The sequence below is a fragment of the Solanum pennellii genome, chromosome 11 (assembly GCF_001406875.1).
Source record: "Solanum pennellii chromosome 11, SPENNV200".
Lineage (NCBI taxonomy): Eukaryota > Viridiplantae > Streptophyta > Magnoliopsida > Solanales > Solanaceae > Solanum > Solanum pennellii.
In genome coordinates, this window is record NC_028647.1 from 30,642,982 (window position 1) to 30,661,145 (window position 18,164).

The window sequence follows — 18,164 nt, forward strand, 5'->3', positions numbered from 1 at the left end:
AATTTCGTTAGTTATTTTTACTCATTAGGAAATACAAACCCCCTTTTTATGTTTTTACTTTCCAAGTATGTCATCAACCGAACAATAGTAATAACAGGGTGAAGTTAAGTCTAGACTATTTTCCTCGTGGGAACGATCCCAACCTCACTAGTTGGGTTATTTACTTGACACGACCGCTTTACTTCTTATTTGAGAAGTAAGTTTGAGCGTATCATTGTGGTACCTAAGCTTGAAAGTTGGATGCCTCGTATTATGTGAGTTAAGGAATTAAGCATTTTAGCTAAGTGTCTTCATTGCAGGTACAATTCCTAAACAAACTTGGATTGGAGCAAAACATCAAGGTGTATTTAAAGTTACTTTTTAGTACATAGAAATTAGCTAACACCCTTAAGCCTATATTCTCTAACATGCCAAATATTACTCAATGGCGGGTATTGGGATGCCTATGTACCCCAATACATATTCTTAAAAACCTAATCGGCTTTTCACTAGACAATAATATTTTATGGAATGTTACATTATCCCCCCCCCCTTAGGAACATTCATCCCCGAATGACACTACACATCATTTTGAATCAAGGAGGGTATTTTCGAAAAACACATCAACATACTTGAAATTTTACTCTTTGTGAAATATCCGATTCATAACTTACTCTGGATGATGCACATCACTCAAAGCTTATCTGAAGCTTCATATCTGAGATTGAGGAACTTCCTTCTCAATATCACTTTAACTCAATGCACATCACAACTGATGCAACACCAAAAACAAATCATGTCAATGCTATACAAAAACAGCAACATAAATGCAAGCATGAACTCATATAGTGCAAGTATAAAACACACAGTTATGGACTGAAAACACCAAAACTGACTAATGCACTAAAATTTAGAGTTTCATAAACAAAATCAAACTTAAGAAGAGTATATCTAACCTCAAGACCTAAATGAGTGAGGGTAACGGGATCTTAATCGACTGGGTAAGACTTCCAGGCTTAAGTTGTTCGGCCTTAACCTGTTGGCAATTTGAGCACTCCTTCACAAACTTAGAAATATCTCGCTTCATACCTTTCCACCAATAGATCTCCTTGAGATCATGATACATCTAAAAACTCATTCACTATGGACACAGAGTCTATGGAAGGAACTTCATGTTCTAGGTCATCGACTCTGACTAAGTGTTATAAATACCCCTTAGATAACATCTTATTAACTTTAGGATGGGAAACTATTTGGCCTGTTTGATTTGAAATACACCATTCCTATTCAAGCTCTAACTCATTAGGAAACTGAAACCTTACTAACCTGTTTCAACAGTCTATGGTTAGCATAACACTTATGGAGCCACTCCATACCCAAAATTATATCAAAGTCAAGCATGGTTGATTCTATTAGGTCACCATAGGTGTCTCAATAAAGAACAATTATTGGGAAATCTCTATATACTCTTTCAGCTCTAATGGTGTCCCCTATGGGAGTACTCACTAAAAAGGTTCATGACAGATCTCAGAAATCAAGTCAAATTTACAAGTTACTAAAGGAGTAACAAAAGACAAGGTGGATGCTGCGATCTAACAATGCATACACAGGAAGAAAAAATACAAGCAAGTTACCAGTGACAACATAAGCTGACTTTTCCTGCTCCTCTCTATCTTTCAAAGCATATAATCTGTTCCTCTTGAGAGGCTCAGCTGTAGTAGTAGGATTAGGCCGAGGCTGAGTATCTTCCTTGGCCTGATTCTTCACCTGTGGGCAGTCCCTAATCATATGCCCACTCTTGACTCACCCATAACAAGCATTATAACCGACCATGCACTCACCTCCATGCAAACGACCACACTTACCACGCGACTCTCTATCACGCTAGGCATTTCTTCATTGCCCTTGATGAACTTGGGCCTGTCCTGGATTCCAAATGAACTCCTACCTGTGTTAGAACCAGCCTCATCCGAGGGCCTAGGCTTCTTTTCTTCTCGACCTCTCTTCCTCCGACGAATCTCCTCCACCAGTTGTGCATGTACCATCAATCTACCAAGGTACATCTTATCATGCATCATGGCTGCCCGACATTCCTCCTATAGATCCTTTGATACATCAGTCACAAACCTGCTCATCTCATCCTTGCTGTTGGACACCAGGGAAGAAGCATATTTGGAAAACTTAACAAACTTAAAGGAGTATTCTTTGGCTGACATACCTCTCTGAAGTAGGTTGATGAACTCCTCAACCTTAACCTCTCTCTGATCTATGGGAAATAACTCTCCAGGAATGCAATCTTGAGAATGTCCCAAGTGATGGGGACTTCTCCTTGTGCTCGTCCATTTACCCACATCTTGCACCATAGTTGAGCCAAATCCTTGAGTTGGTATGCAACCAACTCAGCCTTCTCCTCTTCATTAACACCTATAGCACGGAAAATCTTATGGAACTCGTCCACAAACTCTTGGGGAGCCTCATTGGTTTTGGACCAGAAATAGACTAGAAGATTCATCCCGGTGAAATCTCTCAGTCTGCTAGCCATGGTGATAGCATTTGGGTTCTCCCTGGGAGCACCCTCTCTAGTGGCCTGGGCTGTGATAGACTCGGCCTAAATAGTGATGGCTTGGGACATCTGAACCAATGCTGGTCTCAATTCTCCATCCGTCAATGCAGCTGGGTTGATAGGCACTTGCACTCCAGCAGTTGGGGCTTGAGGAAGAGCTTGATTTCCCCCAGCAGTTGCTTCTTCAAATCTCCTTCCTGCGTTTCTTCTTGTGTTCATTTTTCTACACACACACACAAGAAGGGAGTTATATGCTAGAATGACACAAAATGTCAAAGCTCGACATAGAACGATAAAGAGTACATGAAGGGGGATTCCTAACATCACTTAGTCTTTAAGTTATGGTTGTGGTTCACTTCAAAACCATAAGCTAGAAACTAAACAATGTGGTTGTTTTGAGCCTTTGTTCCTAGGTAATTCAACCTCATGCTTTGATACAAAGTTTGTCACACCTAGAATCTAGACCCCAGATGAGACCGGCGTCGTAGACCTCTCAAAGGTCGCAGCCAAGCCTCTTCTTAGCTTTCATCACAACAATACAGATAAATTTGTGGAAAATTTAAAACTTTATAAAACTTAATAAAGTATACTTAGACTTCATATAAATACTGCATAGGAGTAATATGCTATGACTTAAACTAAACAAGTATCTAAAATAGATTAAACAATTGAAATAAAGATTTCGTAATATAATAATAGTTTTCCAAACAACGTTAATACAACCACTTGAAAATTTTTTTGAAATGAAACGCTAGGGACAACATCCACTAGCTGTGTCTAATGTACTAAAGCTAGAATAATAAACGTGGGCATCCTCAAACTCAAGAGGACCTACCAAAGTCTGGAAATCGCTAATCCAAACCGCTTCAACGAATCTTCAATCTTCTCTCGGACCTACGCCTATAAAAATAGTAATAGTTTATGGGTTAGTATACACTTGTATTAAGTATGGGTGTATGAACATAAACACATAAGGACTATGCATGATTAAGGAAAGCTCTTCCTATAGAACCATGTCGTTTCTGGAAAGTGAAGTCACTATACTTTCCTAATTTGTTATTTGTGATTCATGCTTTAAATATGACATGTTTTCATGCATTTAAAGCACACAACTCATTTTTATATGAACATAAGACCTTTGAATCATGAACATAATCATAGATCAACTTTAACAAAACATAATTATTTTTCTCCCTTAGGCTGAGAGCTCACCTTTCAAACCTTTGTTTATTTTTCAGTCTTTTCTTCTTTCAATTGTGTCGTTAAATAATCTCCTTTGATCCTATGTTTTAGTTACAAGTGCAATGATTTATTGTAGTCCCATACCTACAATGAACCGAGTAAGTAATCCGAAGGACAAAGGAAATGATTTGGCTACCCTTATCACAAGTTTTCTGTACATTCTTGTTAAATTGGGCATGAAGTCTTTATAAGATAATCTTTATTGGCTATGTACATTAGTTGATCATTTGCATAGTATAAAGATGTTGGGGCATATATTCACACTCTAAATGATTTAATCATTATGTTTTGCTCTCATTAAAGGCATATATTTATCGTCTATTCCCATAATTTGATCATTTGCATAGTATAAAGATTATTGGCTATGCCCATTATTTGATCCTTGCATGATATAACTATTATTGGATATGCCCATTATTTGATCATTTGCATGGTATAAAGATTATTCGCTATGCCCATTATTTGATCATTTGCATGATATAAAGATTATGGGGAATTGATTAGCAATTATGTTTTGCTCCCTTTATTGGTATAAGCCAATAACAGTCAAAACATCATTCTTATCAAACACTGATGAATTGATATACTTATGCTTTTTCTTACTTAGTTCACTTTTAACTTACATCTCTTTTCTTTCTTTCTTACTTTTTAAAGAAATATTTGGCATTAAGATCATGTGAGCTAACATGAAATCCAATGTCTGCCCCCACACTATAAAGGGGTGGTTTACAGGTCAAAGTGAACGTAGATCATGTGAGTTAACATGAAATCCAGTGTCTGCCCCACGCAGAAAAGGGGTGGTTCACCAGCTAAAGTGAAACCAAGTCCAGTGTATTCCCCACACGGAAAAAAGGTTGTTCACATCTGAAGTGAAACCGAATGCTTTGTTGAGCATTTAACTGACATAGATTATGTGAGATAAGCATGAAATTCTAGTGTCTGCCCCACACTGAAAAGGGGTGGTTCAGCGGCGAAAGTGAAATGGATTACTACCTATCTCTCTTAGGTGGAATCCACTGGCTAGTTCCTATAATGGAGACATAGTTTGAAGACTAGGATATTTTGAAGAGTCTTATCCACGTTGGTTGTAGCCTCATCTCATGAATCTTACATGTTCTTGCACAAGCTCATTGCTAGTCTATCGGTGTTTTCCTCAATTTCTTGTACTTTATAACTTTTAAAGTTGAGTACTACATTGTGGAAGCTTGCTTCTAATATTAGGTATGCTTAAGTCAATGGATGACTTTTCATCCCTTTCTTGAATTCATGAATGTGAACTTAAACCCTACATTATCATCATGGTGTTAATGAGACCTGTATCATGATTTCTATGAACCTCTTGTGTGAATATCTTTACATTAACATTTAGGTGCAAGTGAGACTTGTGCAACTTCCTTTAACACCCCATTCTGGTCAATTTCATAACTCATAAGATTTTAATTATGTCATTATTCACCTTATCTTGCTCCATGTCATTTTGTAGCCTTATACTATTCTTTATGAAAGTTATAAACTTATTCATTGTACTACTATATACATAATTTAGTTGGATAGGGTATGTTGGGACTTGTCCCAGTGATTGGCATACCCTTGGTTATTAATTCATTCATTTACATTGGTCATGCTTAATTTGGTATAACTTAGTCATTAGCCAATTTTATATCATATTTTGGAAATAACACTATAAGCCAATTTATTGGCATAAATTAAACTATGATATTATCACTAGCCAAGTCAATTATTTTATGAATATATTATAGTAATATCATCATGTTAACAAGTCAACTTTTAACCTTTGATTAGCCTATACGAACAATTCAATTAACAACTTATAACAGTAAACTAAACTTCATAAACGACTTATAACAAATTTCATCTTCTCGAACCCAATTAGGCATTACAATATTCTTTATATCATGTAAATAATACTCTAATCATACGATCTAGCCTATAGGTTTCATTCGACATTATCAAACCAAGAAACCTACACATAATGATCAATTAACACGACATACCAACAGCATTCTCGAGATTTACCTTATACAATCACTAGCATTGGAAATAAGGATAAACTAGGGAGAGGAACATTCATTTCATTGAGAACAACCCTAGTTTCATTTTCTTGAATTCAAAACGTTTGAAAAGCCTCTTGGAGGAAGGAATCAAAGAGAGAAAACCCATACCTTACTGTAGAATTAAATCTATGAAGATCACCTTGTATTTTGCACGAAAACCTTGGAGAATCGCCTTGAAATTGCATAAGGAGAATTGAGAGAAATTTTATGTTTTTCTCATGCTTTGTTTACTGTTTTCGATCGAGGATTCCATGGATAAACGTGAGTCTAGGTATTCGGAACATAATATTGACTAATTAAACTTAGTATAATTAAATTAATTAAATAATCAATTAGCTAATTACTAAAACGCCCCTCCTAAATTGACTAAAAATCAAAGAGCATTTGACTAAGCCAAATCTTAAATTTTTTGAAGTGTCTCGACCTTGACTTTGATTTTTAATTAATTAATTAAGTGACCTAGGGTAGTTACTAACTAAGTCACTAAGACCATAACCAACCTCGTTGGACCTTCCTAGGTTGGGTACTAGAATGTTTTTTTAGTTAGTTACCCGACTAGTATCACCTGATTAGATTTTAGGATTTCGGGTACACTAGTTAATTTATTTCTGTTAGTCCTAGGTTAGTTAACTAGTTAGGTAGGTTAGTTTGATCCTTGAGGTTGTTAGGAATCTAGGCCCCACATGTCTTTACCCATGCATGTGCCTGCCCCCTAACCGCCCTGCCCGAATTCGGTTGGGCTTGGTTGCTTGTCTCTTGGCCGGTTAGCACATGTATTTCTGCGCGTTTCTTGTCCAAGGACCCTCACTATGTCCTTGGGAACTGCTTAACCTACATGATAATTTTAAATGATCATGTGTTGTGGTACCTAGGCTTGATACTTGGATGAGTCGTACCTAATATGTGAGTTAAGGAATTAAGCATTTTAGCTCAGGGTCTTCATTGCAGGTACAGTTCCTAAACAAGCTTGGATTGGAGCAATTGAATGTCAAGGTGTATTTTAAGTTACTGTCAATACATAGAAATTGGCGAACACTCTCAAGCCAATATTCTCTAATACGTCCAATATTAGTCAATATTGGGAATTGGGATGCCTATGTACCCCAATACATATTCTTAAAAACCGAATAGGCTCTTCACTAGACAAGAACATTTTTTGGAATGTTACAAATATTTAGATTGTTGCTAGACACTCCACTTTAACTCCCGGATGAGCACCCATCACAAATTGCGCATTCTTATTAGGAAGAGATATAGAGATTGCTACTAAGCACTCCGCCTCAACTTATGGATGATCGTGCATATCCATTCTCACATTCATTCATTCATTAGGAATAGATATAAATATTGCTACTAGACACTCCGCCTCAATTTACGGATGCGCATCCATATCAATTCCACCTTTATTCATTCATTAGAGTTCAATTTAGAATAACCATTCGATAGACTCAACACTCATTAACATTATTATCGAAATTAATTTTTCATTTATTCATTATTCATTCATCAGTGTGTGTGAATGTGAGAATAGCATTTCACATAATCATCATTTTCATTCACAAGTTTAATCAAGAATAAGACTCCAATCATAACACCTTTACATCTTAGACATAATGATAATTTATATTGAAGTAAACAACTCCACCAAAAGTGTATCACACACCAATCTGTGACAATTCTATAGCACCATAGGTGGATCACACATCAATCTATGAAAATTCTATATCATTAAGAATTATTCTCAACTCATAGATCCAAGATTCTACAAGAGATAATACAGTTGACAAATTTCCATAACCAATTCCATCATCCACATAAGCAATTCAACGTAAACTCATTCATAACTTCCATTTCTAGGTCATGATCCTTATATCATTAACACATCAATAATTCACCACAGTATGATATATCTAATGATGTACATTAATAAACTAACTTCATATAAACACATACTATTGATTATACTTCCATAATTAACCAATTCTAAATCAATTTCCAAAATAAAGAAGTTTAGGGAAAGGCATGGGTTCTTGAAGAAATTCAATGACAATTCATCTTTTATTCATCAATAAAACCAAAATTCTTATAATGGTTTTAAAAATGGTTTACAAGTGAACCCAAGCTTAGATTAGAAAGTATGATTTTGATCATTGAAAGGCTTTGAAATCTTTTTGATTTTACTCCTTGAACAAAAGATTTATCAAGGATTAAGTATCACCATACTTATACTTGAATCTCAAAAAATTGAAGAAGAAACATCTTGAAATTTCCCAAATGTAGCTTGAACTTTACCTTGATCTCAAATGAAGTTCTATAGAGAAGATAATTTAATAGGGAGGGTTTTGATTTGAGAGATGAAGTGTAATCAATTTAAGTCTTTAGTTTAGGGCATCATAAATATTTATAGGAGATTATTTAACTAATTAAACGTACCTCCTAACCCTTAAGTTAGTTACTAAATAAAGTAGTAAACCCCAACTAAACTAAAAACTCCAAAAAAAGTTCCCATCTACGGCTAGCCTTCCACGGACAGTAGATCGATCTACGGGTTGTGGTTAGATTTCGTGGTTTGGTACTGTGGCTCTAAATTCTGCAAGATCCAAGAAAATTTATGTATCAAACCATGAGGTCCATCCACACCGTGGAATGCTCTACTAGGAGTTTTTAGCCACCGTAGATCACCACGAAGAAGATCAAATCATTGTGTCCAGGCAGCTTTGGGGGATTGTTTTGTGGTCCTCCACAAGGACCACTCCAGTGGTATTTGGGGAGTCATACCAGGACATTTAAACCCTAAAAATGATGTTCAAAGTATAGGATTCACTTCTATAAATTTTCACCCATAAACAACACACCAAACTTCGACGACGAGGTCTTAGAACACACTAGCTCAAATGACTAATTTTCGGACGTTATAGTCGTTTCTTATCATTTGACCTCAATTCTATTAAAAAGAAGGTTCAAAAGACATTTATTATAATTTTACAAATTTCTCAACTTCAAAATCACATGTGAGACTTGATACTCTCAAATTAGACCTCCATAAAGAATTATAGGAGGTCGAATCAAGTAAAGATCCCAACTAGTAGGTTAGGGTCGATCCCGACGAGGAAAATGGTTTAGACTTAACTTCAATGGACAATTAGTTCTATTTATTCAAGTTCTTTACAAAAACAATTAATTAAAATGGGGGGTTTTGTGAAACAAAATTCTTTTAATATTTCTACGTAAAACCAGTAACATGGGTAAAGCTTTGGCTTTTATCAAATTGTGAGAGAAACTTGGGTGCAAGTGTTATCCTTAGGTTCATAACGTCGTATTCCAAGCTATGATAATTCTTCCCTATTGTATTGCATGCAAAGTGATAAGTTAGGTATACCCAAATCCTTGGTCTGGCATTTAGAGAATTTCACCCCGTACCTTGGTCCGGCTACGTGTGTATAAGCTACTAACTCTTACTTTTACTTCATACTAATCATTATATTCAATGTAGGCTAAGTTATTACTTCGCACCAATCGAGACTATCCTATTATATAGTATCTCACTAAATCTATGTTGATAATTCTTTTCTTATTAACTACTTCATTGGTCCGGAAAGTAGCAACTACGCGAGTTCTAGCACGTGCACTCGTTAAAAAGACTTCTAAGCGAAACAATTATAAATACATGCAATAACCTATTTGAGAATTGTTATTAAGCTAGGTATACTTTGCTAATAACCCATTGTTATAACAACCCTAGTTGTGGATTTACTTACCAATGCATATAAGTACAAAATTCATAGTTGTTAAACAATAAAACATGAACTTACTTTGACAACTCGAAGAAAATCCAGAAATTCAACTTGAAATAACAAGAAATCACTTGAAAACCAAATCCGAGAATTGAATTAATGCTAAAGTTGCAACACCCAATCTCCAAAAGCAAACTAATAATAATAGTTATAGAATCCAACCCCCAAAATGAGGTTTTACGCCCTAATAGAAAACATAGTCCTCAATCAAAAGGAATTAAAATAAGCAAAGTTGTCCCAAAAACGCGGTTGTAATCAACGACCCCAACAGACGGTCCGTCGATGAAACGACAGACCGTTCACTACCTCCATTAGTCAAAACTTAGCATCTTTTTCATCCTTCAGCTGGCTTCCTCTCTGAATCAATCGACGGACCAACAACACTGTCCATCGATGCGTCTACAATTTATCGATGCCTTCTGTCGTTCCGTACTTAGACTTTCATAAACTTTTGGTACTGGACTATCTCTGAACTGATCAATGATTCAACAGGATGGCTCATCATTCAATCGACAGAACGTCAATCCTTCCTTAGCTCCACACTTGGTCAGATTTCCCCGAGTTTCTCCAGATTCTTGAACTATTAGTCGACGGTTACAATCTAAAATTTGTAGATAGAACGATGTACCGTCGATGGCCTTCGTAGGTCACCTCTGCACTAAATCTCACGTGCCTTCTACATTTTTGGTTGGACATCTTTCCTGCAAAACAAAGATAGAAACATGTTAAAACTACTACAAAAATGGATCTAAACACACAAATCATAAGGAAAAAGCATTGAAAATACCGCAAAACCACGGTACATCAAAACCCTCAAATTGAATTTGTTGTTTGTCCTCAAGCGACGCACTATGACTCAACACAACACTTTGTACAAAAGTATACTCTTTTAATCTTCCGCAATCACATGTCTATCAATCCTAACTTTTTCTTTGCTTTCATGCATGCTTCTACTCTTAGGTTCAATAAGGTAACTCATGTGAATCATACCATGACACAAACTCACCATGAACAATCACCTCTACTCTTATGCCTCTCATTAAGGCACCAACTTTCCGATATTGCAATTAGTGCCCTTACTTCAAAAGAAATCCTGCTTTTTTCGCGCAGTGTTTTAACTTTGGGTACAAGGATTTGTATTCAACACTCACTCTCAAAAACAAGTTCAAACATAGCTAGTACATGTCACCATAGGCTTTCCCTTATTTTCACTGTTTAAGATCACCACATTAGACTCTAGGATCACGCTAGGACTTTCTTGGCTTGTAAGGTAGGCTCAGAGTCAGGCATGATACATATGGGTACATTTTAGTGACTTTTTGCCCTCCTTGACAATATGGCTAAGCGTCTTACCTCTTTCATTATCTCTTATGCCCTACTTTTCTTTAATTTTCAGCTTTACCTTGCTTCTCCCTTTGTTCTTTGTAGAAGTGACTCTTACTTCTTTTTTTTTGTTCAATTCTTTTTATTTCTTTTCACTTTTTTTCCTTTCATTCAAGTGATAATTTTGATTGAGTCACCTCTCTTGATCGCTTTTTCTTTTCTTTTCCAGATTACTTTTTTCATACCCACTTTTTGGGTCATCACACATAATAGCCACCATCAACTTATGGCTCTGCCATGAGTCAAGGCACACATTGACCAAGGTTGGGTCAAGGCCAAGACGAGGTCAGTTCATGTATTGTCACCCTCAACTTAGGCTTCTGGACTAAGTAGAGGTGCACATCTCCAAAGAGGGACCAGGGACAATACATTATACCCAGGGAAGGTACGTTGGTGAAAAAAAGAAAGGTCTATTATAAGGTCAACAAATTTGGATAAAAAAGGGATAACATTTTCATTTGGTTCAATTTATTTTAGGCTAGATGTTTGCTGATTTGAACAAGGGCCTATGATCCTTTCCTAGTCGTCCAACACATATTCCTTATTGCAGGACAAACCGGGCAAGTTCTAGCTAGGTACTAAACAGTTGAACAATCAAAATCCCCACACTCTCTTGACACATCAATACCCTATCAGATTGTCGGATTTCTCAGTTTAGCTATTAGTTTGAGGGTCATGCAGTGGGTGCATCTCTATGTTGATTAGAGCCAACACATTCAACTTCCTTTTACCTATTCATTCAAGCATTTTTTTGGGACGGGATATCATTTATGCTTATCCATTATGCTTTATATTTCATGGTTTCATACATTGTACAAGTTACGACATGTCGGTTCAACGGTAAAATAATTACTCTTGGGGCAAAAGAACACAGGCAAGAAAACCCACAAGAGATTATTGTGAGTTGGGCTACTCTGACTTCACCCTAACACTCACTTTCCATTAACCCCGCTCAAATTACACCTCCCTAAATAAGTATAAGCGATCGTATCAACTAAAGAACCCAACTAGTAGGTTGGGGTCAACCCCATGAGGAAAATGGTTTAGAATTAACTTCAATGGTAAATACTTTTATTTAATCACGTTCTTTCTGCAAACAGGTAATTCAAGGAGGGGGGGGGGTTGTGAAACGAAATTCTTTTAAGATTTCTAAGTAAAACCAGTAACATGAGTAAAGCTTTCATTTTTATCAAATTGTGAGAGAAACTAGGGTGTAACTGTATAGGTTCATAACGCCGTATTCATAGCTATAACAATTCTTCCCTACTGTTTTGCATGCAAAGTGATCAGTTAGATATCTCTAAATCCTTGGTCCAGCATTTAAAAAATTTCACCCCAGACCTTGGTACGGTTACGTGTGAATAAGCTACTAACCCTTACCTTTAATTCATATTAAGCATCAAATTCGATGTATGAATTAGTTATTACTTCTCACCAATCGATACTAGCCAATTATATAGTATCCCACCAAATCTATGTTTATAATTCTTTTCTTATTAACTACCTCCTTGGTCCAATAAAGAGCAACAACACAAGTTCTAACGCGTGCACTCGTTAAAAAGTCTTCAAAGCAAAAGTAATATCAATAAATAAAACAACCTATTTAGGAATGGTTATTAAGCTAGGTCTATTTTTTTAATCAACCATGGTTCCCACAACCCTTCTAAGAACCTAAAAATGTTAATGCTAAATAATTCTTAATGTGTCTAGAATGCCTACGATTAGACCGGGTTCACACAAATTGATACGCGTAGAACCAGACCTCTGAACCCTTACAAAATCCAAGGCAACTAACTTGGGGAGTTGGTTGAGCTAGGAAAGGTTGGTTCCAGACATATAGGGAATGAAGATTTACTCGGATGAGTCTTTACCAGACTTAAAAACGGGAAATGTAAAGTTTGGAGGGTGTAGGGGTAAAATGATCTTTTTCCAGGCTAAGGGTAGTATCATAATTACCCAAAATATATAATTAATTATTTAACTAATAAGGTGGAGGGTTATTTTGGGGAGAGAGGGATGAAAATTGGCTCTTAGAGTGAAGACTTGCTCCACCCGGGTTCGAACCTAGGTGGAAGCAATGAATTAAATTGGTTTTAATTTAAATTGGTAAAATAATGCAATTAATTAATATTTATTATTTATTAGCTTATTTAAAAAAAGTGGGGGGGGGATCAGATTTTTTATCATTTCATAAAACTTATTTGACTAAGTCCTAAACTAGAATCCTAAGCCTAATAAAACTCTCACCCTCTCACGTTTATCTTCTCAACATTCAAGATCATTATCTATTCTCTTTCACATTATCTCTGCCAAAATAACTTCAAGAGCAGAAAGATAAACCAAGTTCTTCACACTTGAAGAACTCACCACGAAAGATAAAAACAAACAACGAAATCAATCACGTAGGCAAAGAAAAGGTTGTCTGTCGAGTTGGTGTTGAACTTTCGATGTTGGACGTGTGATTGGAGGAGTTCTTTGGGCATCAAGTAAAGGTTTTAATGTCAAAAAGGTATGGGTTCTCTTCTCTCTCGGTTCCTTTCCCAAGAGACCCCTAAGGTTCAGATGAATCTACTCCGAAAACTAGGGTTTTCCCCGTTGCATGTCCCTGTCACTAGCTCTCATTGAATCATAGGTTGGTTATGTTTGCTGGTAGAAATCTAGGTATGAAACGTGTTTTCGTGATGATTATGTGTTTATATGTATGTTCGAAACTGTGTGACTTATGTTAATGTTTTCTAAAAATGTAACTACCTGTGTTAGGTGTGTTGTCGTGGCTATTGGTCATGGTTGAGGACATGAAATGGCATGTTAGTTCTTTGTTTTTCATGTACAAATGTTTATGTAAGTATTGATGTTCATATGAGTTTAAATGTGAATGGTTTGAGTGATAATATCTTGGCAAAACGACTTCATGAAAATGCACCTAAGAATGTATTAAATGATCTACGAATTACCCTACAAATTTATGTATAAATATTGTTGAAAGTGTGCTGAAAACGTAACAAAAATTCCAGCAACTTGTAAGATTGTTTTCAACTAATCATGGATGAACAAATCAAAAATTTTAAATGAGTTTAAATTAGGTGAGGTCATTAGGTTTTGAACCTAATACCTCACACGTGAAAAACACTATAAAACGTAAATGAAGAAATGGGGTTAAGGGGATTCGAACTTGGGAACTCCTGGATGGAAAATAATGTATGAAAATAAGAAATGAGAGGAGGGGGATTCGAACCCAAAACCTCTCGGTTTAGCTTAAGAAAAAAAAGGAAAAGAAATGAAATTTGAGGCATGGGAATATAACCAACGACCTCTAGCGGAAAAGGAGAATTAAAAGAAAATAAAGTGAGGTTGTGGGGGTTCGATCCCAAACCCTCATGGTTAACTCGAAAAGGTCAAGAAAAAAAGGAAATTAGTATAAAAAGGGTTGTGGGGGTTCGATCCCACAACCCCTCGGTCAAGGAAGAGAAATTTCAAAGAAAAGAAATTAAAAGGAAACAAAGGTATTGGGGCTCGATCTTGGGTCCCCAAACCATGTTGACCAAAATAAAATAATGGAAAAATGTAAGTGTTGTCCAAGGGATTCGAAACCGAGTTCCCTTGCCCAAACTTCCATATTGACACATAAGTCATACGTGAATCAATGTTCAACATAATGCTTCCTACATAGATAGGAATTGAGATCTTGACATACATACAAGATGCATAAGTCTTGTACTACATAATCTTAGGAAGATATGATTCACTTAAACGAATTATGATTGAATCCTCATTGCTGGTATGTATAGACCCATAAGTCTATTTTATGTTAGAAATAAGTGAACCTAAGATGTATGTAATGAAATGATGATATGAAAAATGAAATTATGAAACCCTAGAATGGTTAAGTAAGAGTGTGAAACACACTAAATGGCCACCTGTATTGGCATATGATGAAACGAACATTCATGTAAAAAGGTGTTAGTATTTAAGAATATCAAATGTGCTAATACTAATGATTTTGCTGACAACATGATATGAGGCTAATGTAAAAGATGAGAGCAATATCAAATGAACCTAAGTAAATGTTACCAAAACGTACTCACCTATGAGAGTATAAAGTTAATGAAGAGACCAGTCTCTATGAACACTCTAATGAAAGTATTGAGAGTAACACACTTAATACTAATGATGAGATGAGAAATCATCTATTGAGCTATGATGTCCTCATACTAGAAGTCATATTCCATGACGTATGAGTTGAATGTAATAGAACTTTATACTGAGCACCGATAGACTAGATATGAGCGGTCATGCCTTCTTTCGGGAAGCGTGGAGGTTCACGTAAGTCTCAGAAGATGAGACTGTCCGGCATGCCGGGTATGGTTCTCCTTATATCTCCTAGTGTTTGAACCTACACTGCCAATATAGGGATCTGGCGGGGTTCAATTCCCATGTACGATAGCATGTTTTGGGTCACTTTGGCCGGTGATTCCACCTCTTTTAGGTGTGGGGGAGACACTGGATTTCATGATGCTCAGATGATCTATGTAGGTTAAAGTTAAAGTTCCCCATGAATGAATGAGGCCACCCTCAAATGATGTACACAAAGAAATGAATGATACCAAATGTGTTAGGATAGTATAATCAAGAGGCGAGCTAGACCTAAGTAATGACACTAGGTCATTCTTGATCATTGCAGAGCGAACCTGATGAAAGTCTTAAACTACATCCTAGGTATAGCTTGTGTTCACACTAGCCTATGAACAAAATGAAGTGAAATATGTATGAATGAATGAAGCAGACTCTATGTTTGCTAAAAAGAGCTCCCTAGTTGAGGTCCCATATGTTGAGCCCTCATTTTGGGAAGTTTTAATGTCAAGTCCACAATTCAAAGGTCCCATGGCATATGAATGAATGACATGAAAGATGTTATGTGCGATATACAAAATGATATATGATATGTGTAAGACGTTATGTTTTGTGTGCAATATGATGCGTATGATGATGAATGTTACTCTCATGGCATGACTTTACTAATAAAATTTGGCAAGTCCACTGAGTTTCCTAATCAAAATTTGGCAGGTCCACTAACTTTCCTAATCAAAATTTGTCAAGTCTACTGACTTGACATTCCATAAATCATGTTGTTAGGAAAGAGCTGTTCTTACTCATGCATGTCATTGGTGTGTGCTTTCATATAACCATACTTAGTAAAAGTTTGTACTAATCCCATACAAATCTACAATTTTAGGTGTAGTCACAGATGGACACTAGAGCTTACTGGTTGACGTTGCAGCTATCCAGACGTGGAGCTTTCATCCGGACTTTGTAGGATCTTATGCTTTCGAGTATGTCTACTGTTATTATATATCTTAGATGTAGGCCATATCTACTGGAGAATGTTTCACTAGTGTTTCTTTCCACTTTCATTTCAGACTTTGTATTGGTGCCTTTTTGGCAAGAATACGTTTAATGCAATTATGAACTGTTTCTTTCATTTGATTATCTATATATTAGATGGTTGATTTGTGAACTCCTATGATGTTAAGTTTAAAAGTTTTAGCATGAAATAAGAAAATAAAAAGTTCAAGTTTTCCGCTAAAATTAACCTAGATGAAGTAAGAATGACGTATGTAGGCTTGTCTGCAAGCTTAGAGAGGTCAACGACGCCGGTCTCTTCTAGGGTCTAGATTCAGTCGTGACAACCCTAGTTGTGGATCTAGTTACCATTTCATATAAGAACATAATTCATATTTGTTAAAAAGAAAAACATGAACTTGCTTTGATAATTCAAAGAAAAACAAGAAATTCAACTTGAAATCACAAGAAATCACTTGAAAACCAAATCTGGAAATTGAATTAATACTAAAGTTGCAAGTAAGATCAATAGTAATAGAATCCAACCCTAAAAACAAGGTTTTACACCTTATTTATAGAAAACGTAGTCCTCAATTAAAATGAATTAAAATAAGGAAAGTTGTCCAAAAATGTGGATGTAGTTGATGACCCCCATAAACAATCCTTAAATGAAATGAGAGACCGTAGACTGCCTCTGTCAGTCCATACTTAGCATCTTTTTCATCCTTTACATGGCTTGTCTTCTGAATTAATCGACGAACGAACAGCAAGGTCGTCAATGCGTCCATGGTTCGTTGATGCCTTCTGTCGTTCCATACTTAGACCTTCATCAACTTTGGTACAGGGACTATCTCTGAACTTATCGACAATTCAACAGGACGGTCCTTCATTCAATTGATGGACCGTCAATCCTTCCGTAGCCCCACACTTGGTCAGATTTTCCTGAGTTTACCGAGATTCCTGAACTATCAGTCGGCGGTCACCATCTACGATCCATCGATGGAACAACGGACCGTCGATGGCCTTCGTGGGTCACCCCTATACTAAATCTCATTTGCCTTTTGTGTTTTGGGTTTGGACATTTTTCATGCAAAACAAAGATAAAAAAAATTGTGAAACTTACTACGAAAAAGGCTCTAGACACACACAAATCTTAAGAAAAAAGCATTGAAAGTACCACGAAACCACGGTACATCAAGGCTCTAGTTCTTCCTATTTTGTTTTAGGGTCATTACATTAAATAGATAAGGAAATTTTCAAGTCTACTTTGTGCTAGGAGTTTTTAGTTACCTTATTTGATATCCAAAATCTTTTCCACACTAAAGAATTTAGTTTTACATATGTGGGAAATTTATTAATCACCCGATATGACCCAAACAAGTAAATGAAAAATAGTTTGGATCTTAACTAAGAAATTTTTAGGGTGTTACAATTTAACACCTTGAAAAGTCAAGACGTGTCGTAAAGTCTAACATAGGTGCCATGGGGTCTAAGTACTGTTTTTAAGTCCATTTTGTTTAATATACGTCATTTATGAAGTTAAAGAATTAAAATGTCCAAGAATCCATGACTTTCGGGAAGTTGCTTCAAAGGGGTGTTAGTGTGCCTTAGCCTATTTGACTAACTTTTAGGAGTTGGAAATGTACGAAAATTGTTGGAAGGGTATATAATAGGTGTTTGAGTTGTTTCATGGTTGAAACATCCGGGTACGATTCCCCAAGGACCAACCAAGGGCCCTTGACGAGGACTCTTGTGTTTGAAGAAACAGGGCCAAGACAGTGGGCATCG

General features: G+C 36.2%; 1 protein-coding gene across 1 annotated transcript; it reads right to left on the reverse strand.

Annotated features, from left to right (window-relative positions):
- Positions 1–1,524: 1,524 nt before the first annotated feature.
- Positions 1,525–2,057, reverse strand: LOC107003800. The gene is made up of 2 exons (XM_015202071.1): positions 1,821–2,057; positions 1,525–1,776 (listed from the first exon to the last, which is right to left on the reverse strand). The coding sequence occupies exons 1-2, from the start codon at positions 2,055–2,057 to the stop codon at positions 1,525–1,527; spliced, it is 489 nt and encodes a 162-aa protein (XP_015057557.1).
- Positions 2,058–18,164: the final 16,107 nt, after the last annotated feature.

What these genes read in the sequence shown, in the direction of transcription:
- LOC107003800 (XM_015202071.1), bottom strand. Translation starts at nt 2,057, where the DNA reads ATGATGCATGATAAGATGTACCTTGGTAGATTGATGGTACATGCACAA. An exon ending in GTGTGGTCGTTTGCATGGAG is followed by an intron (nt 1,777 to 1,820) that starts GTGAGTGCATGG and finishes GGGTGAGTCAAG; the next exon opens with AGTGGGCATATGATTAGGGA.